This window comes from Anabrus simplex, chromosome 5 (genome assembly GCF_040414725.1).
Source record: "Anabrus simplex isolate iqAnaSimp1 chromosome 5, ASM4041472v1, whole genome shotgun sequence".
Lineage (NCBI taxonomy): Eukaryota > Metazoa > Arthropoda > Insecta > Orthoptera > Tettigoniidae > Anabrus > Anabrus simplex.
This window is the reverse complement of record NC_090269.1, coordinates 334,272,394-334,297,962: the sequence shown is the minus strand read 5'-3', so window position 1 is coordinate 334,297,962 and position 25,569 is coordinate 334,272,394. Positions and strand designations below refer to the sequence as shown.

General features: G+C 42.0%; 1 protein-coding gene across 1 annotated transcript in view; it reads left to right on the top strand.

The window, feature by feature from the left end:
* Positions 1–25,569, top strand: part of Dgk (diacyl glycerol kinase 1) — a 419,783-nt gene that overhangs the window by 205,837 nt on the left and 188,377 nt on the right. Inside the window, exons 6-8 of the mRNA XM_067148158.2 lie at positions 1,518–1,592; positions 7,768–7,887; positions 8,788–8,905. Of these exons, the coding sequence (XP_067004259.1) occupies positions 1,518–1,592; positions 7,768–7,887; positions 8,788–8,905 (313 nt within the window). The remainder of the gene's footprint in view (positions 1–1,517; positions 1,593–7,767; positions 7,888–8,787; positions 8,906–25,569) is intronic.

Sequence of the window (25,569 nt, the reverse complement as noted above, 5' to 3'; positions counted from 1 at the left end):
ACATTCGGTAGATGGAAGGGCTGATCCCTACCGTCGTCTGCCCTGAGAATGGTTTTCCATTATCCTGCACTAAGGCGAATGCCGGGACATTTCCTTCATAGGCAACGGATGTACTCATCTCACCTTTACCGTAAATCGTATCACTAACACGAATCTTCTTGGGCTGAGAGACGACATAACCGTCTATAAGGCCCGCCCTACCCTGTCCGGGTACGGAATAAAAACTTTTACGCTCCACCCCACGCAGTGAAGTTCGCTGTAAGAGTGTAAGACTCAAAGGCCTTGAAATGAAACGTTTTTTGAACGTTATGTAAGTTAACGAGATACTTTCCGACTCGTATCAGCTAACCCACTGTTGCCAGTCTTTCTTCGCTAAAGCACTCTCATCCTGTAACTAAAACAGTGCTCTCTGTTCTTTTTCATTTTTAAATTCAAGCAAACATTCTTGAAAAATGAAAATCCACAGCCTGTTTCCAGTCATTCGACCAGGTCAGGAATGGAATGAATGAAGCCCCCATCTAGCTGCAAGGGTAGGAATTGTGCCTACTGCCGAAGCCTGTCGCACTCCTCTGGGGCAATGATTAATGAATGACAGATAAAATGAAATCATATTGGAGAGTGTTTTTTTTTTTTTGCTAGGGGCTTTACGTCGCACCGACACAGAGAGGTCTTATGGCGACGATGGGATAGGAAAGGCCTAGGAGTTGGAAGGAAGCGGCCGTGGCCTTACTTAAGGTACAGCCCCAGCATTTGCCTGGTGTGAAAATGGGAAACCACGGAAAACCATTTTCAGGGCTGCTGATAGTGGGATTCGAACCTACTATCTCCCGGATGCAAGCTCACAGCCACGCGCCTCTACGCTTGGAGAGTGTTGCTGGAATGAAAGATGACAGGGAAAACCGGAGAAAAACCTGTCTCGCTTCCGATTTGTCCAGCACAAATCTCACATGAATGACCGGGATTTGAACCACGAAACCCAGTGGTAGGAGGCCGGCGTGCTACCGCCTGAGCCACAGAGGCTACACAAGCAAGCAAACATTATTAACGAACAGAAACTCTGATCAAGTAACACTCATTTATGATCCATTAAAAAATGTGTTCAAGGCAGTAAGGGATTTAGTCTACAATACATAGAATGCTTATCAAGAGCTGCGGTCTCGGTCTAAGAGCAGCGAGCCTGCCTCTTAGCTGGAGACCGCGGGTTCGTTTCCAAAATTCATAGATATTTATGTGCAACTGAGGGCTGGTTCGAGGTCCACAGACACAAGTGAGAACAACTGAGGAGCTACATGATGGTGAGATAGCGGCCCAGATTTAGAAATCCAAGAATTACGATACCGAATTCGTCACGCTAACCACGCATAACTTCGTAATGTGTAGGCCCTCGGGCTGTGCAGCGATCCCTTGCTAGGTGAAGGCCCGTGAAGACCGTTGCACTATGGAGGGTTTTTTACAATGTTTATCGTTAAACTCTTCTATATCAATATTTATTAAGCCAAGTCCTACTCTTGTTCCAGGAAATGGACTGCATAGTAAACCAGATGATGAACGTGGCAGAATATCTGGGCTGGGACGTCTCAGAGCTCAAGCCGGTAAGTGTCTTAATTCTAGTCAAATATTATCAACGAACAACAGAGCAGCTAATCTGAATCATAACATCGATCAAGAGCTTTACTTTCATTCTATTACATAAAATATAATTTTAATAATAATCTGAAATTATTAAAAATGAAATTAATAAATGTAATCTAAATTATAAGAAATAACTTCAGTAAGACCTGACTAAGTCCGCCTCTGTGGTGTAGTGGTTAGCGTGATTAGTTGCCACCCCCGGAGGACCGGGTTCGATTCCCAGCTCTGCCACGAAATTTGAAAAGTGGTACGAGGGCTGGAACGGGGTCCACTCAGCCTCGGGAGGTCAACTGAGTAGAGGTGGGTTCGATTCCCACCTCAGCCATCCTGGAAGTGGTTTTCCGTGGTTTCCCACTTCTCGTCCAGGCGAATGCCGGGATGGTACCTAACATAAGGCCACGGCCGCTTCCTTCCCTCTTCCTTGCCTATCCCTTCCAATCTTCCCATCCCTCCACAAGGCCCTTGTTCAGCATAGCAGGTGAGGCCGCCTGGGCGAGGTACTGGTCATACTCCCCAGCTGTATCCCCGACCAAGAGTCTGAAGCTCCAGGACACTGCCCTTGAGGCGGTAGAGGTGGGATCCCTCGCTAAGTCCGAGGGAAAAACCGAACCTGGAGGGTAAACAGATGATGATGATGATGAAGACCTGACTAAGATATTAACAATATTCCGAAACGTGCTTTAAAAGGCATGAACTATGAATATCTCAGTAGAACCCACAAAGTTTGAGTATAGTACAATGGCTTAAATGAAAACAATTTTCAAAGAAATAAATATATTTTCATTCCACCAAAGTTCTTGAACTTTATCCACATCATTCCTTCACTGAGGCTATAAAGGCCTGAGCAACCTCAGATCTTACACTTTAACAATTTAGATCTCGAAAATAAAAATGTGCGGTAGTGTTTTTATTATTAAATAAAACTGTTCACAGAAATTAATAATATCAAAGAAATTCTTCAGTTCTTTACTTCCTATCCTCTGAACTTCGATGTACTTTGAGTCACTGTATTTCACATTTTGAATGTTTAGCAGGTGTATGCATAAGTTGCATAAGGTTTTGTCAGTTTTGTGGTAAAGAAAACACGTAAATCTTCAAGAGAAATTCGTTTTTTATCATTCAAAGTATTGGCCATTGGCTTCTACACACTTCACCCATCTTTCAGGTAAGTTATGAATACCATGCCAGAAAAAAAGCTTGTCTTTTGCGGCAAACCATTTGTCGAGCAATTTTCCAACTTCCTCACAATTGCTGAAGGGCTGCTCTGCGACCGCGTGCCCCATTGATGCGAGGAGGTGATAGTCAGATGGCGCCGGGTCGGGGCAGTACGGTGGGTGCGGGAGGATGTTTCATCCAAGCGATGTCAAGGTGTCTTTTACTGGTTTTGCTGTGTGAGACGGCGCATTGTCGTGTAACAAAATCACTTTGTCATGCCTTCTGGCCTATTCCAGTCGTCTTTCGATCAATGCGTGATTTAAATTAAACATTTGGTGGCGATAGCGTTGTGCATTAACGGTTTCTCCGGGCTTCAAGCATGGTATTCTTGCCGAAGCGATTTGGCCATGATGTTGAAGGACCCGGCTTAGTCGGGTGACAGCTACGATTTTGTCCGCTTCGGGTTTTCAAAATAAATCCATTTTCCTTCACCCGTCATAATTCAGCACAGAAATTATTTTCTTTCATGGCGTTGAAGCAGCATTTCACAAGTGACTTTGCGATTTTGCATTTACTGTTCATTCAAATCGTGTGAGTCCCATTTACCGAGTTTAATGATCTTCCCCATTGCTCATGAACGTCTGATGATTGTTTTTTGTGACACATTTAATGCTTGTGCCAATTGCCGTTGAGTTTGAGTTGGGTCATCATTCAGAAACGCCTGCAATTACTCGTCTTCGCACTTTTGTGGTCTACCAGAGCGCGCACTGTCTTTCTCGCATTGAAATCAGAACGTTTAAATTGTCTAAACCATATCTCACATGTTCTAATCGAAGGAGCATGTTCATCAAATGTTGTCTAAACCATCTCTCACATGTTCTAATCGATGTAGCATGTTCATCAAATGTTGTCTAAACCATCTCTCACATGTTCTAATCGATGTTGTAGCATGTTCATCATATGTTGTCTAAACCATCTCTCACATGTTCTAATCGAAGGAGCATGTTCATCATATGTTGTCTAAACCATATCTCACATGTTCTAATCGATGTTGTAGCATGTTCATCATATATTGTCTAAACCATCTCTCACGTGTTCTAATCGATGTTGTAGCATGTTCATCATATGTTGTCTAAACCATCTCTCACATGTTCTAATCGATGTTGTAGCATGTTCATCATATGTTGTCTAAACCATCTCTCACATGTTCTAATCGAAGGAGCATGTTCATCATATGTTGTCTAAACCATATCTCACGTGTTCTAATCGATGTTGTAGCATGTTCATCATATGTTGTCTAAACCATCTCTCACATGTTCTAATCGATGTTGTAGCATGTTCATCATATGTTGTCTAAACCATATCTCACATGTTCTAATCGAAGGAGCATGTTCATCATATGTTGTCTAAACCATCTCTCACGTGTTCTAATCGATGTTGTAGCATGTTCATCATATGTTGTCTAAACCATCTCTCACATGTTCTAATCGATGTTGTAGCATGTTCATCATATGTTGTCTAAACCATATCTCACATGTTCTAATCGATGTTGTAGCATGTTCATCATATGTTGTCTAAACCATATCTCACATGTTCTAATCGAAGGAGCATGTTCATCATATGCTGTCTAAACCATATCTCACATGTTCTAATCGATGTTGTAGCATGTTCATCATATGTTGTCTAAACCATCTCTCACATGTTCTAATCGATGTTGTAGCATGTTCATCATATGTTGTCTAAACCATCTCTCACATGTTCTAATCGATGTTGTAGTATGTTCATCATATGTTGTCTAAACCATCTCTCACATGTTCTAATCGAAGGAGTATGTTCATCATATGTTGTCTAAACCATATCTCACATGTTCTAATCGAAGGAGCATGTTCATCATATGCTGTCTAAACCATATCTCACATGTTCTAATCGATGTTGTAGCATGTTCATCATATGTTGTCTAAACCATCTCTCACATGTTCTAATCGATGTTGTAGCATGTTCATCATATGTTGTCTAAACCATCTCTCACATGTTCTAATCGATGTTGTAGCATGTTCATCATATGTTGTCTAAACCATCTCTCACATGTTCTAATCGAAGGAGTATGTTCATCATATGTTGTCTAAACCATATCTCACATGTTCTAATCGAAGGAGCATGTTCATCATATGCTGTCTAAACCATATCTCACATGTTCTAATCGATGTTGTAGCATGTTCATCATATGTTGTCTAAACCATCTCTCACATGTTCTAATCGATGTTGTAGCATGTTCATCATATGTTGTCTAAACCATCTCTCACATGTTCTAATCGATGTTGTAGTATGTTCATCATATGTTGTCTAAACCATCTCTCACATGTTCTAATCGAAGGAGTATGTTCATCATATGTTGTCTAAACCATATCTCACATGTTCTAATCGAAGGAGCATGTTCATCATATGCTGTCTAAACCATATCTCACATGTTCTAATCGATGTTGTAGCATGTTCATCATATGTTGTCTAAACCATCTCTCACATGTTCTAATCGATGTTGTAGCATGTTCATCATATGTTGTCTAAACCATCTCTCACATGTTCTAATCGATGTTGTAGCATGTTCATCATATGTTGTCTAAACCATCTCTCACATGTTCTAATCGAAGGAGTATGTTCATCATATGTTGTCTAAACCATATCTCACATGTTCTAATCGAAGGAGCATGTTCATCATATGCTGTCTAAACCATATCTCACATGTTCTAATCGATGTTGTAGCATGTTCATCATATGTTGTCTAAACCATCTCTCACATGTTCTAATCGATGTTGTAGTATGTTCATCATATGTTGTCTAAACCATCTCTCACATGTTCTAATCGAAGGAGCATGTTCATCATATGTTTTTACTAGCAAACGATGACTTTCCGCAGCCTTTTTCTTTTGTTTAAATAAGAGAAGCAATGCGTGCAGCAAATGATTTTCAGGAACAAACGTCAACGATACAACACAGACGCTAGTGTTTGGCGGACTCAACTTGTGCGTGTTGGTAGGTTAATGTCAGACAAACAAACTGACGAATGTGTCAAATTCATACGCTGCGTACTGTTCGTTGGCACCATCTCTTATTGAAACCGGAAGAGACATGCGTACACCTGGTATATGAACACCAACATTGCCAAGGTGATTTCTTTTTATTGTTAATAGTCCGTTGTGCTTCTGCTTTCTTTTTAAATTCATTCAATTACAGTCCTATGTTTCACGTATTAAAACCTCTCAATATGTAGGAAATGGTTTTACCAGCGTCCCACTGCATCAAATTTACAGATACATTGAAGTTCGTAAGTTGCTATGGTCACTAGAAATCTGATTAATGACCGGCAGACTATGTCTACTACCGATTTCATTCCAGCCCCAGGCATAGTAGGGTGTTCATGTTTCCTTCATTTATAACACGTCACAATATTCCATCATGTGGGGGTAATATCTAACCCGGGAGGAGTGGCTGATAGCGGTGCTCTGGGTGGGATGGCTCTCTCCTCACAGGGAATGCCGCGTGCAGCCAAAGTTTCTTTTTCTTATGTTTAGTTAGCTGTAGAGAGTAGATATGGGTTAGTATGTTAGAATTAAGGTAGGGGATGCCCTAACATGCGGAGGTGTTCCTCGCATACCAGAGGCATCTCAATAGTTTTAGACAAGTTGGTGCAGTGCCAGGCTGGATTCCGCCGGCATGGACACCACTAAATAAGTAGAGTAGTTAGTAAATTGTTTTGTTTGGTTTATATTATTTTGTGTGGTTTTTTTGGGTTCATAGTTAATAGTTTTAGTGTAGATAGTTAGAGCTTTACATTATATATAATAGTATGTTAGTTTATATTGTTTTGTTTTGGTTTATATTGTTTTGTTTTTTTGGGGGTTTATGTGTATTTTATGTTCTTTATTGCCTGTAACCGATGGTGCAAACTAGGGTGGCAATAAAGAGTTATCTTATCTTATCTTAAAAAAATATTCCATCATGTCAGTATAATGCTCTGCACTAAACAAGAGAACATCAATAAATATTTGTTTCCTGCATATAATTGAAAAATATTAACGTAGCTGATCACATAGTTAACTACTTTTCAAAAAAATTATAATTGCCTATTAATAACCATTTTATCCAATGTCTACCTTCCAACAGACCCGATTAGTACTAACTGTCTCCATGAGAGCAAGGAATCCTATATATGAGGGCTGAGACTACCTGCTGTAGGACCAAACAGCTGGTGGGTGCCACAATGTCTGTGCTGTCTCAAAGGCGACGCAATGTTTATTTTAAGCTGATCAGTTAAATATATTCCCTGTTACAATTTCAGTCAGGATCATCTTGTTATGATCCATATGCCATTAAATGGCGTATTTGATCGAAATAATCACACTTTCTATCCTTAGTTTATTCGCCGTAACCTACTCTGTTTGAAAGATTAATATTATCTGCGCACTTTTTAGCGATAGATTTGTGTACGGGTTTGAGGAGTAAGGAGGGAGCTCTCCCGGTTCCGTTAGTACTGCCAACAGAATGGAAATGAAATCTGAATTGAATCGATAATATGATCAATCGATATGAATTTTCTAAACCTTTGTTATCTGAAGCCAGCAACTGTGTCACACACACATTATTTAACATTATATAACATTTCTCGATGCGAATCTTATTCGTAGAGTGAATTCTATAGTTTAGCTTTGCTGTGTAAATAACAACAGTACTAGTACGTAAAGTGTACGTCAGATGTCGCACAGAGATGCATAACCGATTCATAGTTTGTGTTTCAAAGGTTGCCAGTACGAATCTCGAAGATTGCCATGGTCGACCGCTTCAGCAATAGGGTGTAAATCTATCGCTAAAAAGTGCGCAGATAATACTCTGCCTATTTTTGTATTTGTTGTCAACGAACTCCTACGAACGAGTAATTGATGCTCAGTTTGGTCACTAAAGTCAGTTGGTTCCTTGTTCTTACAGATCCTTCAAGACATGATGGTAGAGATTGATTACGACGCGGACGGGACGGTGTCACTGGAAGAGTGGAAGCGGGGCGGTATGACGACCATTCCATTGTTGGTGTTGCTGGGACTCGACACGGTGAGTGCCTTAGCGATTTCACTTTATTTCCATTTTTTCTACCCAGGTACATAATACTTTACAGACGATACTACTATAAACATTTGTGTTCTTTATAATATTTAATGCTCAGCGATTAACCGGTTCGACCGTTAAAAGAGAGATTAAACTGTTCCATTCTAAATAGGGATGGAAATAAAAGTGTATCATCCAAATTCTAGCAGATGCTAATAGTATGGCCACCATTGATCGCACGAGAGGGGCTCTTGAAGGGGATTTTCAATAACTGAGGACCGGAGAAAATTAAATAGTGTTGTTTTTGAACAGTGGTAAGACAAAATTTAGGAAAATTGGAGCTAGGTTAGCAGCACGAAATACAGTATATTTTATGCTACACTTTTGTCCACTTTTAGTTTCTAAGAGGGCCAAATTAGCCAGTGAACAATTATGGAGCTGAGATATGGGTGTTATGGAAAGCAAATGAGAAAAGATTAATTATTCAGGAAAGGAAAGTTTGGCGAAATATATTTGAACCAAATAAAATAGAGCATGGTCATGTACTGTATTAGGACGAATCAGAAGTTCAGAAACTTGTACCATGAACAAGATTTAGTACTCGTTATGAATACAGCTAGAGTTCATTGGTTGTGGTATGTATAAAAGGTGGATAAGTATTACTAAGGAGCCGAAGAAGGCTTGGGAGGGAGATACAGGGGCAGACCTAAAAAAAACGGTGGCTTTATCACGTGGAGGAGGGTCTTCGAGTGGTACAACATTAATATACAGGATACGAATGTGTCCACCAACAGCACAACATAATAGCTACTGTATTGTTAAAATTATTTGTACCGGTACCACTATTATCTTTCGTATTCTCGGCTTATAAAATGCTGAATCTCTTCTTATTTTGCTTGTTTCCAGAACGTGAAAGAGGACGGGAACCACCTGTGGCGCCTAAAACACTTCAGCAAGCCAGCGTACTGCAACCTGTGTCTCAACATGCTCGTGGGACTGGGCAAGAAGGGACTTTGCTGCGTCTGTAAGTATTACCAGACTATTTCGTCGAAATGCTGATGGAAGATGACATTTCGTTACTTGGTACAGCAAGTTCATAACCTCCTGATGCCCGGACCCCTTTTCAGAAGACTATTCAATTTTATTTCAATTATTGGGAAATTTATTTACCTTGGGCTCGCTTGACGTTCACACCGCTTTCTCACGCCCAAATACAGTTAGAAAGATGCAAATAAGATGGAGTCGCCAGTGATTACAACGTTCAATGTGAGCCCCTCAGATAAGTTTATTTTTCTGCTAATCCAGAAGATTTCCTAACGATTAAAAGAATTAAAATCATGACTAAGAATGTGTTCGAAAAATGAGTACTTTCTAACGTAAAATGACAATTCAAGAAACATAATTAGTATGACTGTGTAGTATAAGCCAAAGAAGACAAAACATTTTCTATTTTTCCGCGAAGAAAACATAACGTCCCATAAATCATCATGCGAACATGGGGAAGGGCGAGGCCAGTGTTTCTTTATATGGCGCTTCCACCTTGCCCACACATATCGAAGGGTCTGGAACTCGAGAGATCTAACTGTGCAGTTCAATGGAGTGCTGCTCAGAAAACCAGCCCTGAACACTACCGCGCATATGGATGTGGGAATTGTCTTGCACGAACTGCATTACTTCATCTATCACACTCTGAAACATAATATTCCCGAAAATGTGCAGTGTGAAACGCAATCTACCCGGTAACGCACTCGAGCGCCATCAGACGATATCCACCCCAACACGAGACAGACATGGGGCCACTGCGTGAACACTCTGCTATATATCTTTTGTCGTATCAGACTGCCCATGAACCTTTCTGACCTCCGCCGAATTCAAAAAGTCTCATCAGAGAAGATCACATGATACCAATTACGATTTAACTCCATCTCGGAAAAGGCGCACCGATCGACCACCTGTTCACCGGAGAGAGATTCTTTGGCGGCAGCTTTTCTGCAGTGAAGTCCGGCTTCTCGTAATCTGAACCGAAGGCCAGTACGCTGACCATTCAGCCAACGGATCGGACAATTTTTGACAGTGGCAGTCGGTAATAAAATGTACCCTGCGCGCAATATTATTGTGCACTTTTAACGATATTTTTGTTTTATTTTGGCCTTGTGCTCAAAATGGGCCTCCCCGTTCCATCCATGGGGCTGAATGTACTATTCCTGCCCCTTTTGGACTGTCCGCGGCTGTGTCTGTAATATAAGGCCATTTCCTTTTTCTTCTAGATAAATCACTAATGGTATGTTCGTTAATGTCTTACTGTATTTACTCGACTAACTGGAGTAACAGAACCGGTCTAGAAAGCCAAGAATAACGACCGAGAGGATTCGTCGTGCTGACCACACGACACCTCGTAATCTTCAGGCCTTCGGGCTGAGCAGCGGTCACTTGGTAGGCCAAGGCCCTTCAAGGGCTGTAGTGCCATGGGTAACAGAAACACCAGAACGGTGGTGTTTGATCAGTTCTGGCAGCAATCAGTAGTAGCCAAATCAGCACAGCTACCAGCTACCAGCTAGCGCAATAATGGCCCACGATTGAACGGGCAATATTACCCTTCACATTAATTTCGTACATACATGCGATAATCACTCGATGCAGTGCGATAAAGGCTCTTTTTTGTCGAGCTGTAACGGCGTCCGTAGCCCAGACCTTTGTAGGACGTAGTGTTTTCAGTCTTGTGGTATGATAAGAACAAATCTGTTCCTTGCATTGACCTGCCTCCGTCTCATCCCTGTTTTAATAGCAATTTTATTGGTTTTACGTCCCACTAACAACTTTTATGGTTTTGGAGACACCGAGATGCCAGAATTTAGTCCCTCAGGAATTCTTTAAGGTGCCAGTAAATCTACCGACACGAGACTGATGTATTTGAGAAGTTTCAAATACCATCGGACTGAGCCAGGGTCGAACCTGCCAAGCTGGGGTCAGAAGGCCAGCTCCTCAACTGTCTGAGCCACTCAGTCTGGCCATCCTTGGTTTTGGCAGTGTGAAAGTGACAGAGGTATGAGGAGTTCTATTAATGCCATTCTTTACGCAGCCAGTATCTGTGATGAATGGTGTAAAAGTGTAGAACGTAAGGTCTGTTCTTCTTCTTCATCGCGGCCTCTTTCTAGTTTATTGGGGTCACATTTGATGTGTATTTCGTCATGTTTTACGGCCCGACGCCCTTTCTGACATCAACCCTCTAGGTGGGGAGGTATTCACTACTGCGCTTTCCTATGGTCGAATGTAGTGTGGTATCTAGATGAAGAGAAGTGTTAAGACGATCACGAACACCCTGTCCATGAGCTATCGGGAATTACTGTACCTACACACCTGGTCGGGAATCGAACCTGGGGCCCTCCGTATAAAAGGCTAATACACTGACCATTCAGCCAAAGAGCCGCGCCTCATAAGGCCAGTCGAGAATTGGGTTTGGTAGACTGATGTTACAGCACCTTTTGTATCAGCGAGGAAAGCAACGGGGAACTACATCATTCCAAATTTTCCTTGGTACGCCTCCTCAGTGACTGTCTGTGGGTCTGAAGATGGTTTTCCGTGGTTTTTCAATTTCAGACCTGGCAAATGCTAGGACTGTACCTTAATTATTCACAATCCTAGCCCTTTCCTAATTCATCGTCACCATAAGACCTATCTGTGTCGGAGCGACGTAAAGCATATTGTAAAAAAAATGGATCAGACAAGTGATCAGAAATTGTACTTCCTATAACTTTTATTATGTACAGGTTTCAGATGAACAAATATTTCCGAAGATAGTTCGAAATTGCGAAAAATATAATAATCGCGAAAATGTTATTATTATTCGTAAGATCACAGTGCACACAGCATGAAATATCGGAAAATATATTTACACAACGTTTATAATGTACTGTTTTTCGATAGAACTAACAATAACAGAGCTATTTTACAATTCCTGTTTCGATACCCATCATATTATTACGCCTCTGTATATTTATCAAATAATATAGCCTAGCGCATTTTCCTGATATCTCCGAATTTAAATACAGAGCTTCAAGATATTATGTCAAGCTGTTTTCCCGTGGTACTCGCACAAATACGTATTTTATTTTTTTACCAGTTGTTTTACGTCGCGCCGACACAGATACGCGTTATGGCGCCGATGGGATAGGAAAGGTCTTGGAGTGGGAAGGAACCGGTCGTGGCCTTAATTAAGGTACAACCCTAGCTTTTTCCTGATGTGAAAATGGTAAAACACGGGAAAGCATCTTCAGCGCTATTATCTCCTGAATGCAAGCTCATAGCTGGGCGCCCCTAACTGCACGGCCAACTCTCTCTCGGTCACACAGAAAGAAAGAAAGAAAAAGAAAGAAAGAAAGAAAGAAAGAAAGAAAGAAAGGAAGGAAGAAAGAAGTTAATCTATACTAAAATATAAAGAGGTAAAGTTTGTTTGTATGTAATGGCTAATGTCAGGAACTACCGGACCGATTCTAAAAATTATTTCACTAATAGAAAAATACATTATCCCTGAGTACTGTAGGCTATGTTTTACTTTCAAAACAATTCGAGGGGGGGGGGGGCGACGTGGGAACATATAAAAATACTAGGCTAATATAGGCGAAATATCGAATTCGTCGTACAAGGACGAGGCAAAGCTCATTTTAAGCCCCTTGACGCAAAAAAAAAAAACTCGGTAAGCCCTACGGGCCCTAAACCCTTGTTTTAAGGCCCTAAAACCAACCTTTATGGAAATATTGGCACCACACTACCCCTGCTCTAGGAATCGGATAAAGAAATGAACTGCCGTAACCATGGCAACATAAGCTCCAGTATGCTTACAGCAGCGCGATTATCTACAATATATCAGAAAAACCTAACATGTTACAGATGAAATTTGGTATCCTTTAAAATAAAAGAACACAAATTTTTGTTTCCAAAAAATCCACTTAGGGATGAGGTTTGAAAAGAATTGAGGAAGGGGTTGAATTCTTTATATATAATAATTTCGTGTGGCTATTTTATCCGGGTGCAGCCCTTGTAAGGCAGACCCTCCGTTGAGGGTGGGCGGCATCTGCCATTTGTAGGTAACTGCGTGTTACTCTGGTGAAGGATAGTGTTATGTGTGGTGTGTGAGTTGCAGGGATGTTGGGGACAGCACAAACACCCAACCCCCGTGGCAATCGGAATTAACCAATTAAGGTTAAAATCCCCGACCCGGCCGGTAATCGAACCCGGGACCCTCTGAACCGAAGGCCAGTACGCTGACCATTCAACCAACGAGTCGGACAATTCTTTATATGAGGATACATATATCTCAGAAACGGAAGATGTTACAGACGTTAAAATTGGTAGGCCGTGCTTGAAATCTCTCTTTTTTTTTTTTTAATGAACGTACTTTTTCTGCAAAATCTACTTAAGGGGGTGATTTTTTTTAAAAAAAAGCGGGTGATATTTTAAAAAGAGTATCTTCTTCTCTTCTACCGGTTTTCCCACACCTATGGGGTTGCGGGTGCGAAATGTGTCGCACATGGGATTTGACGCTGTTTGACGACTGAATGCTCTTCCTGACGCCAACCCTATATGTAGGATGAACTCTCAGCCAAGGAGTGGGGCAGTTTTTAAAATTAGTATATCAACAGTATATCTCATAAAAAAACACGTTACAGGCGTGAAAACTGGTATTTGTAACCTGCTTTAGAAATAAAGAAACCCTTTTTTGACTGTTTCTCACATGTAGAGTTCCATGTCGCATGTTCCAGATTTAACTCTGCCAGTAGCTTGGTCATCATAGCCCTAAAAGGCAATGCCACAAACGTGGTTTACCAAGAGATTCTGCCGTAAATGAAATGCAATTTTTCGGCGAGTTTTTTGACTTTAGGGATTTTCAGGTAATTTCTTAGTGCAGTACCGAGGAACAATTAATTTTTATCAACTTACGAAATCCTCGCGAGAGAAGCCGCGGGTAACAGCTAGTATATAAACACTAACAAAAGTCGAACTGAACACATTTTAGACTTCAATGTACCTAATCCGAGGTGAAAACGAGGTGTGGGAAAATACCTGAAGTGTACAGACAAAACCCTAATTTTATTTATACAGATATGCCTACCCTAGAGTCAACTTCCTCAGAACAAGTGAAAGTCACAAAATGAGTCTCCCCTAACCCATGAGAGGTCCTCCGGGCCGTACATAATTAGATATGTATAATCAAATGAGAACTGCAGTACATCATAGGACACAACTTCTGGGCTCTGTCTCTCTCTAGCTTTACCCTGAAATGTTAACTAGAGGCGGAGGAAGTTCTAAAGCGGATTACATAAACGCCTTAAGCATTCATCCAGAAGAGAAACATGATTATACAGAGCGTTTGTGAGACAAAAAGCAAGAGCAAAGACACCTCCGTACAGGCCATGAAGACCCTTGGAGGAGTGGAAGGTAAAGGCTTCCACCATTTTTAACCTCAGCACATGCTGGGGTAGAGTGGTTAGCTCTACGCCCGGCCGCCTTTGCCCCCAGGAATTAACCTGGTACTCATTTTTGGCGTAGGCTGAGTGAACATCAGGGCCATATGCACCTCCGGAAGTGGAAATCTCGTTTCTTAAATTTTAAGACTTCCTGACGGGGATTCGAACCCACGTCCTTCCGGGCGAACCGAGCACGCCTTTACAGCCTCGGCCAGGTAGCCCCTCGTTTATGAGACAAGTGGAAATAACTTTACGGAAGAGTGGGATAAATGTACGGAGTTCGTAATATATATATATATTATTTAGCGAATGGTTTGTACGAGGAAGGAGCTTGATATAGTGAGCGATGTTTGTGACGTAAGTATTAGCAAGTTTTGCCCCTTGTCTTATACCACCCACGTACTATACTTGAGGCAATTTTCATGCGTCATGTGTAAGAAACAATTCTTAGTACATCACTGCACCGTAGCTTCAGGTAGAATATATGCATGCCTAAGTTGTATGAAAATGTTCAACCTACAGGAAGCGAACGTTTTTACACTGTGTGTAATTGATTAAATACTACCTCAGCTACAAACATCAAATCTTCAACGTTATTTTATTTCTTTTTAAAATAGGTCATCATTTTGACGTCGTATCCATTCAGAACCCAATCTTTAACCAACAGAAACATTATTTGTACTTAACTTCGAAAGATCCTGTAGATTAGTAAGGTTAAACTCATGAAAGTCACCGGACTGTGTAGCTCAAGTGGTAGAGAGCTATATGTATTTCTGAGCTCGAGATGGCTGGTTCGATCCCGGCTCAGTCTTGAAGATGCTCAAATGCGTTACACTCGTGTCGGTAGTTTTACTGGTACGTTAAAGAACTCCTTCTTCTTCTTCTTCTTCTTCTTAATCTGTTTATCCTCCAGGGTCGGTTTTTCCCTCGGACTAAGCGAGGGATCTCACCTCTACCGCCTCAAGGGCAGTGTCCTGGAGTTTCAGACTCTTGGTCGGGGGATACAACTGGGGAGAATGGCCAGTATCTCGCCCAGGCGGCCTCACCTGCTATGCTGAACAGGGGCCTTGTGGAGGGATGGGGCGATTGGATGGGACAGACAAGGAAGAGGGAAGGAAGCGGCCGTGGCCTTAAGGTAGGTACCATCCCGGCATGTGCCCGGAGGAGAAGTGGGAAACCACGGAAAACCACTTCCAGGATGGCTGAGGTGGGAATCGAACCCACCTCTACTCAGTTGACCTCCCGAGGCTGAGTGGACCCCGTTCCAGCCCTCGTACCACTTTTCAAATTTCGTGGCATAGCCGGGAATCGAACCCGGACCTCCGGGGGTGGCAGCTAATCACGCTAACCACTACACCACAGAGGCGGACTAAAGAACTCCTTCGGTACAAAATTCCGGCCCCTAGGTGCCTCTGAAAATCATTAATGTAGGTAGGTTAGTGGGACGTAAAACTAATAACATTATTATCATTATCCCATTAAAGCATAGGAGACCTATTTCAATACATACATACATAGGCCCTACATACATGCATACGTCTTCATTATACACTGTTATTATTTTCATCGTTCAGTCTGCAAGCCTTTGTGAATTAACTAAACGCCTCCATAATTCCCTGTTTGTAACCAGCTCTGTGAATTCATTTACTTCCATACCTCTTATCTTTAACTCCCTCAATCTCTTACCCTCCACGACCAAGTCCGTTATTGTCAGAGATAACCTATTGTTACGTGCCAGCCCCGTGGTAGCTCCTTTCCGTACTTTCAGGAAGGGGCTGGTGACTCAGACGACCTGGAATCTCCCAGTCGGCCTGTGGGGTGGGGCCGGCCTTTCCGTGTCTTGTTCTCGGCAGCCGGCTCACCTGTGAGTTTCTTTGAAATTCAACGAGATAGTTCTGTCTGTAGTTTACATCGTGAAATTTCTGGATCAAATCACGTGAGCTATAGAAAGGGAGGCAAGCCGCGGACAGTCAGAGTTGGACTCCGTGTGGGAGTCAGTGTTAGAGTGAGTGTGTGTTAGATTCGGAGTCATTGTTGGACACGGAGTGACAGTTGGGCTCCGAGGTGGAATCAGTGTGACCCTCAGTGAGTTGAGGCTCGGTGGCTGGGCTGAGGACGACAGAGGTGCTGGCTGTCGCCAATGTCCCAGCGAGGTCTGAACGAGGAGCTGTTGTTGTAGTGTCGGAGAGACCAATGAGTGTGTAGCTGGAGGAGACAGAACGGTAGGCTGTACTGTGTGTTCGTGTAATTCTGTGGACTGTGAATCGCCGTGAGTCAGCGAGGGAAAGTGGACCTGTGTTAATGTTCGCCGTTGTGAGTATCATCCAGCTGTCTACGCACAGTGGCTGTAGGAGGTGACTGAACTTGGGGGGGGGAAAGTAAAAGTAAGGATTAGTGTCCCAGGTAAAGGAACGGGCTGGACCCTTGCTGCGCCATAAGGTAGAGAGATTTGTAAATAGACAGGTAATTAGTAAGTGTGGCCATTAATAACTGGTTAGAATTGTTTGTGTTTGAATATGTGTGTGTACATTTATTAGATGGAGTTTATTAGATGGAGTTTTATTCGTAACACTATCCTCCTCTATTCGTCTGAAGACGCTTGATGTGTTCAGCTTTATTCATTCCTAATTTAGCCTTTGTTTCCTCGAGTACCTCCTGCCATTGCTTCTACGTATTTGTACAAGCAATCATTCTACCTTTTTCATGTCGGTTATTTCTAACTTATGAATAAAACATCTCGAGTCCCCAGCTTTCACTACCGTACGGTAAAGTCAGTCTGAAAAAGAGACTGATATAGATATAATTTCATCCGGGAGTTGATCGCACCTTAACTTTGCGTTTAACATAATGCCAAAGTCACAATGAGTACACCGGGCGAGATGGCCGTGCGCTTAGGGGTGCACAGCTGTGATCTTGCATCTGGGAGATAGTGAGTTCGAACCCTACTGTCGGCAGCCCTGAATATGGTCTTCCGTGTTTTCCCATTTTCACACCAGGCAAATGATGGGGATGTACCTTAATTAAGGCCACGGCCGCTTCCTTCCAACTCCTAGTCCTTTCCTATCCCATTGTCGCCATAAGATCTGTCTGTGTCGGTGCGACTTCAAGCAAGCAAAATTGTTTTTTATAAAATGCATTTATTAATCACACAACAATTCAGAAAACATGCTATTGGAGTGACAGCTGATATCAGAAAGGCATTTTTACAAATCAAGCTAGCCCAAGGTGACAAGGATTTTTAAGATTTCTTTGGTGGAAGGGTTGTCGTAACAAAGAGGTGGCAATCCTCAGGCACTGCAGAGTTGTCTTTGGAGTGTCGTCTAGTCCATTTCTACTGGGTGCGACTATATCACATCACTTGAGACATGCGCCTGAGGAACTGAATAGTACTGCAGAGCGACTCAGAGACTCTTTCTACGTGGACAACTGTGTTACCAGTGTAGCCAATGAAGAACAGCTGCAGAAATTTGTGAGGGAAGCTACTGCACTGATGTCTACAGCACAATTTGATCTTCGCGGATGGATCAGCAGCCCCGTTCATCAAGAAGACAGAGCTGCGATGCAAGATGGAGTTGTTCCAGTCCTGGGTCTCTTATGGGATGTCACTACAGATGAGCTTCTCTGTGATGTCAAAACCATTGCGATGACCACTTGTCAAGTTACCAAGAGGAATCTGTTGTCTGTGGCTCAGCGTGTTTTCGACCCAATTGGCTTCACATATCCGTCTACCTTACTACCAAAGCTGATGCTGCAAGAAACATGGAAACACAAATTTCGATGGGATGAAGAGCTTCCGGATAGCATTACAAGTAAATTCAAGAACTGGGTGGAGCAGATGCAATGGTTAGCTAGATGTCGCCTTCCAAGGAGAATGGTACAAGTGGACTGGGGAGCGGAAGATATCAGTCTTCATGTATTTTGTGATGCGAGCAAACTTGCTTATGCAGCATGTGTATTCTTAAGGGCAAGGAGAGGCGCAGAGGTATCGGTCCAGTTGGTCCAGGCTAAGGCGAGGATTGCTCCTGTCAAACATGTCACTATACCACGTTTGGAACTGTTGGCAGCAGTCATTGGTACCAGAATTTCTACCCAAGTGAAAGAGGCGTTGGGACTACAACGGTGCAGAACATTCTTTTGGAGCGACTCGTCAGTAGCCTTGACTTGGATAAAGCGGGCGGACAACTGGAGTACATTCGTGGGTAACCGTTGTCACGAAATACGACAGTACACCAATACTGATGATTGGCGCCACCTACCGGGGACTCTGAACGCAGCAGATCTTCCATCAAGGGGATGCAGTCCAAAGGCACTCTTTGAGAGCAAATGGTGGGAAGGACCACGGTGGCTAAAGGATAATCCAGAGCAGTGGCCTTTTTATGAAATTGCCGCACCTGAAGACGAAGTCAATATTGAGAAACGGAAGACAGTTATATCGAGTGTGGCGTGTAGTTCACCTGACTTTTGCTCGCGTCTCTTGTATTTCTCAAGTTATGTCAAGATAGTCAGAATGATTGGTTGGATCATCAGATTTTTCCGCAACCTTACTAAGGCAAAACAAGCAAGAAGAGGTGAACTCACTGGTGAAGAAATGCAACAAGCCGAGAACACCTTGTTGAGAGTTGTGCAGCAGGAATGCTTTCGAGATCACGAGCAGGAACTTGAGAAGAAAGTCAGGGTATTCAAGGACGAAATGGGAGTTCTGAGGGTTGAAACAAAACTTACCTTTGGGGAAGAAAGTGAAGCATTCACGAAACCCATCTTGTTGCCGTCAAACCATGCCATCGTGACCAGATTGGTTTGGGACGAACATCATCGGTCACAGCATGCAGGGCTACTGACGCTGTTAGCTAGACTCAGGGAAAGATTCTGGATTCTTGGAGTTAGGAAAGTGGCAAAAAGAGTTATTGCAAGATGTGTCAAATGTAAAAGGTACAAGGCTAGTCCTACAGCACCAGCTTTTGCTCCTTTGCCCAAGGATAGAGTGGGCTCAGCAGCAGCTTTCGAGGTCTCGGGAGTGGATTATGCTGGACCGCTGTACCTAAAGTCTGGAGAAAAGGCGTGGGTTGTATTATTTACTTGTGCGGTGTATCGTGCGACACATCTGGAGCTGGTGCAGTCTTTGACAACTGATGCTTTCATTCTGGCGTTAAGAAGATTCATTGCCCGGCGTGGAAGGATTTCTGTGCTGTACTCAGACAACGGGACCAATTTCATAGGACTTAATGATGCCCTGAAAGCGTTGGATTGGGATGAGATTGTCACCCACTCGGCTGTGAGAAAGATTACTTGGAAATTTATCCCTCCTACAGCAGCCTGGTGGGGAGGATGGTGGGAGAGACTAATCAGAACAGTGAAAGAACTACTGCGTCGAATCTTGGGACGAGCCTCTGTGTACTATGAAGAGTTATGTACTGTGTTGTGTGATTGCGAGGCGACGATCAACTCTAGACCACTTACATACATTGCGGACCATTCGTCTGAACTAAAGCCTTTGACACCAGCAACATTTCTGCAGGGTATTGCTACAAATGAGACTCCAGATTTGGATGCAGTTGACAAGGTTGACTATGTTAAACGATGTAGGTACCTCCAGAAAAGTGAAAAGCCGTATACATGAATTATGATAAATGTAGCAAAGATGCGTTAACATTGACAAATAAAAATCTTTGTGAAATCACATCAAATCTTCTCATGAGAAAGTCTTTGGTTGACGGTTACTCCCGTGTTGCACAATTAAAGTTATATCTGGTATATACGAAGTCTTATGTTCTGGAAAGTTCTAGATGTGAGTTCCACATTAGCGTAGAGGGAAATTTGTCCAATGAGACCAGCATAAAATTAAAAGTTGACAGAGTTGGGCATGTTCTATGGTGGAATGAAAACTTGCTGTATTAAACAGAAGTAGTCTCAATTCAATCGGAACCCAATGGACCTTGCGCTGTGTAGAACAAACTTGCTGTATTGAATGCAACTGGCGGAGTCACAAAACATTAACTTAAAACTATGTCAGAAAGGGCAGCAGGTTCTTTATATTAATTTAAATTGTCAAGTTTCAGTTGTCATTCTTCAGTCTGCATTGAAAGTTTCCGGCAACGGGAAATTGAGAAAGGGCTAGGATTGGAAAGGTAGCAGTCGTGGCTTTAATTAAGATACATCACCAGCATTTTCCCGGTGTGAAAATGGGAAACAACGGAAAACTATCTTCAAGGCTGCTGACAGTGGAATTCGAACCCACCACTATTAAATGTTTTACGTCATACAACACACAGAGAATGTTAGCAACGAGGGATGGGAAAGGTTTAAGACTGGGGAGGTAATGACGATGTTCTTAATTAAGCTACCGGACGAGAATATTTCTGCTGTGAAAATGGAGTGCCAATTTCAGGACTGCTCACGGTTGGATTCGAAACCAGCATCTTCCAAATTCAAGCTCACAGCTATTTGACGCGTTCCACGTAGCCAGTTTACCCGGTCAAAGACCATAATCTGGACGTTCAGTTTATGAGTGACGTTCACAATGGCGCTTTATTTCTCGTTAAAACTTTTCAGTAGAGGGAACTGGCTGGCTGTATTTGCTGGAAAGATGGCAATAAAATCTTCACATCATTAACAAAATTAAAACAAGAAGAAGGAATCATCAAATGTAGAGCACACAGGGGTTACGAGCACCTGACGTCATAAACGTTCCACACTAAACTTGAATTAGGAAATAAAATTACCACTATTATGTTTCCACAGTTCCACACTGAGTTTAGAAAGCAATTACAGATTAACTCCCGGGCAATTGAATGTTTGTGATTCTGGGAGCTAATTCATCTCAAAAGCTAAGAATATGAGCCCGTTAACATTCATTGTGAGATTATTTGAAAATCCCTCACCGTATTTTCTGAGAGTGATAATCATTAGAGCAGAACTATAGTATAACAGCGTTTGGTTGAAGAATGTGCAATCCGTAGCACTAGGCATCATGGAGACTTCTCCGTTCCCACCACGTGAATTATTATTAAAACTCCTCCCCTCACTCTTCAAATTTTAAGGAGAGTCATGACTGAAATTTGGAACTGCTACAAATTACAACTTATCACAACCAAATTTAAAACGCAAGCAGATATCAATAATAGCACTACACAACATTTGGAGTTGATTAGTTAATTTGTTGCAAAGTTACTAACAAATAATATTCCTTTTTTATATTGTACCTTCCTCTGTCCGCCATTTTGCCTAGCTCAGCGGAGACGCTGCGTGATACGTTCGTACATAAAGGTATGGGTCGAAAAATCTATCTAAAATTAACTTAAAATCAAAGGACAGGCTCTAGAAAATATTTTTAAATGAGAACTCGAAGAAATTACAGGGTGGAAAGGTTTATTAACAATAAGCATCAAAAAAGATTTACTCAGATAAAAACAACTTAAATTACAAAAAAATACAATAAAATTTTAAATATAAACGCGGATCTCGAACCCCAAATTACAATTATTACTGTGGAATACTGTGGTATTATTGTGCTTTTGACATAGGATTCAAATAAATTAAACTGTGCATTGCACGTAGCTTCGATCTGAATCGTCTCTTTACATGAAATATAATTAGATTCGCACATCTCGGCCTGATTAGACAAATCCGAACTAGTCTGTAAAAACATATAATAAACACTTGCTTGGGGCTGGCATATACCCCCAAAAGGGCACTGAATTTACAATTTTGGGATCCGCCCGGAACAAACTGGAGGGGGAACAGAACCTCACAACCTCAAAATCAGCACGTGCTGTAAATCCCTTTAACAACGATGCATACAATAACAATGGACAAAAACACATCGGACAAACACACACAAACACAACCTGAAAAAAAGAAAACAGATATATACATTGAACGTCATCGTCTCGGGTCCTTGGACTCGAACGGAAGGCCTCTAGGGCTCTGGATGTCAACTGCCATGTATTACACACGACGGATGATTGCCGGATAACTTAGCAAACCCTGGTCAGCTGTAGAGAGAGAGAAAGTGAAGGGAGAAATATTTTTACACGCAAACAGAACTAACCTGCCTCGGTCTGGATAACGGGTGTGTGTAAACCACATTCATTCATTGCGGCTCAGTCGCCCAACATCGACAGACTTTACCTGCGTTTGGAGACAACAAACCTTTCTCCTCTCAGCTTTAAAAAGCATTCTCGTCTTTCAACACGTCGTCAGAGAGGAGGGTCTCTGAGCTAAACTTGAATCTCATTATGACACATTAAACTGTGTCCCAATATTATGCCGCAATTAGGCCTCACATCAGCCTGTACTCAAACATATTATTCACATCTCTCATGAGGATAGCCTGTTCACTTTACGGTTTCTCACGCCCAGCATCTAGAATACACAGGTTCGAATCTAAGCTCTCTCTTAGCCTATTCTCGCATCTAAGCCTCCTCGGCCTACTTTTACACATTTCTCACTGTGATATCACACGCACACATATTTCGGCTATATCTGGCCACGCATCTATCCTCACTACGCTCACGTCCCACATACGGGTACAGATTAGTCTGTTGCGATATCATATAAAAAGGCCTCTCTGAATCACAACGGTGTAAATATCTCTCTGGTCTCGCTGCAAGCAGAAAAACATGCCCCGTGCGTAATCATGCACATCCTAACGCTGTTAACTATGTCGTTTTCGATGCCGGGTTCCCCGTTCGAATCTCTAGAGGTAAGTTGACCTCCACCTCATTTTGACGACTTTTACATCAATATAACCCTTGTGTCCATACATGGCGCATAAGAAATCTACACACAAAATCACGTAATAACCACTAAACTATCATTACCTTCATACCATCTCAAGCTATGCTAATAAAGAACATGGCTTGCGTCTGCCGTCATCCCCAAGCTATTACTTAACCTACACGCGAAATAAACATGCCTAAGGTATTAATAGTTTCCATGGCTAAATGGTTAGCGTGCTGGCCTTTGGCCACAGGGGTCCCGGGTTCGATTCCCGGCAGGGTCCGGAATTTTAACCACGATTGGTTAATTTCGCTGGCACGGGGCTGGGAGTATGTGTCGTCTTCATCATCATTTCATCCTCATCACGACGCGCAGGCCGCCCACGGGAGTCAAATCAAAAGACCTGCATCTGGCGAGCCGAACTTGTCCTCGGACACTCCCGGCACTAAAAGCCATACGCCATTTTTTCTTATATAATTAACAAACACACTCCATCACTTACCACAATTAGCTTCTTAACATTAACTCTAATCACTCTAAGACCAAACTCCAACCACCTTTCAGCCAACCTTCATTATAATAATTAATCACTCTTACACACCACCAAATCAACCTCTTAATCATCACTCTTACCTTCACTTATAATTATGATATACTTCACTATGCTTCCACTTACACCAACCATTAAAACCTGTACATACGCATGTCACCACCTAGTAAATTTAACTTCTTAACATCTTCCAATCTAATTATTTACAAACCAAATAACCTTTCATTATTACCTCGCTTACTTACAAATACTACTTGACTTTTTACTTTTCGTTACTATGCCTTCATCAATTTTACCTTTTTACCCCATAGGTCCTTTAAACTCATACTTCTCCCTTTAATCGTTGTTCCTCTTCAACCAATCACTATTGATCTGCATTTAGGGCAATCGCCCAGGTGGCAGATTCCCTATCTATTGTTCTCCTAGCCTTTTCTTAAATAATTGCAAAGAATTGGAAATTTATTGAATACCTCCCTTGGTAAGTTATTTCAATCCCTAACTCCCCTTCCTATATACGAATATTTGCCCCAATTTGTCCTCTTGATTCCAACTGTATCTTCATATTGTGATCTTTCCTACTTTTAAAGACACCACTCAAGCTTATTCGACTACTGATGTCCTCCCACGCCATCTCTCCACTGACTGCTCGAAACATACCACATGGTCGAGCAGCTCGTCTCCTTTCTCCCAAGTCTTCCCAGCCCAAACTTTGCAACATTCTTGTAACGCTACTCTTTTGTAGGAAATCACCCAGAACATTTTCCCAGTTCTTGAATCAAGTAATCCTGGTGAGGGTTCCATATACTGGAACCATACCCTAGTTGGGTCTTACCAGAGACTTATAAGCCCTCTCCTTTACATCCTTACTACAACCCCTAAATACCCTCATAACCATGTGCAGAGATCTGTAGCCTTTATTTACAATCATATTTATGTTATTACCCCAATGAAAATCTTTCCTTATATTAAGACCACGTACTTACAATGATCCCCGAAGGAAATTTTCCGCTTCTTCCCTCAAACCATTATTTACACTATGCGTTTGTCCACTTGTCATTTGTGTTCTTCTCTTCAATAGCGCTTCACTGATTTCTTCTGCGAGCTCTTCTGTGATCTCACCGTCCCTCCGTGCTCCTCTTGCCTGCCTTTCCTCCGATCTCGACGCTATACTAAACTTCTCCAGCTCACTGCTTCCATTTGTTCTTTCCTCGTAACCATTCCCGTCTTCTCCGGCGCTACTTTCTATTACCTGCCTTTCTTCCACTCTCATCCCCATCACTTCTTCCTGCATCAGGCCCTCCTCTAATACCCGTAATTTCGTCACAGTCAAAAATCTGACCCATCTGCCATTAGTTACCACTAATTGCTGCCCCCTAATGTGCGCTCTTAATCCTTGAAGTCTGACCCTCACTAAATGTTTCTTGAGGATTTTTAGTTTATTATTCCCTTCTCTTCCCATGTCTCTTTTAAACGGATTTATTTTACTCTGTAGGTTCCTCGCGTTTCTTATCACTATTTCAGCCATCAATGTGGATAATAACTTCACTTTTATAGGCCTGTTGCCATGCGCTTTGCCTGTCCTTTCCGCGTCATCTATATCTATATATATTATAAAATAAGAGTTTTGTCTGTACATTGCTCAGAATTTAAAAAGGATAGAATTTCTGTATCAGTCATGTCCACAGTAACAAGGAAATGTTATTATTCTCCGCAATTTCTGTATGTATGTATGTATGTATGTATGTATGTATGTATGTATGTATGTATGTATGTATGTATGTATGTATGTATGTATGTATGTATGTATGTATGTATGTATGTATGTATGTATGTATGTGTATGTATGTTATTAAGTGATTCGCAAGCTGCGTTGAATGCGATAAATAATAAATATAATCTTAATAAAATAGCTGTAGCTATTAGAACCACAGCTCAGCAAAGTTCGCACATCTGTTT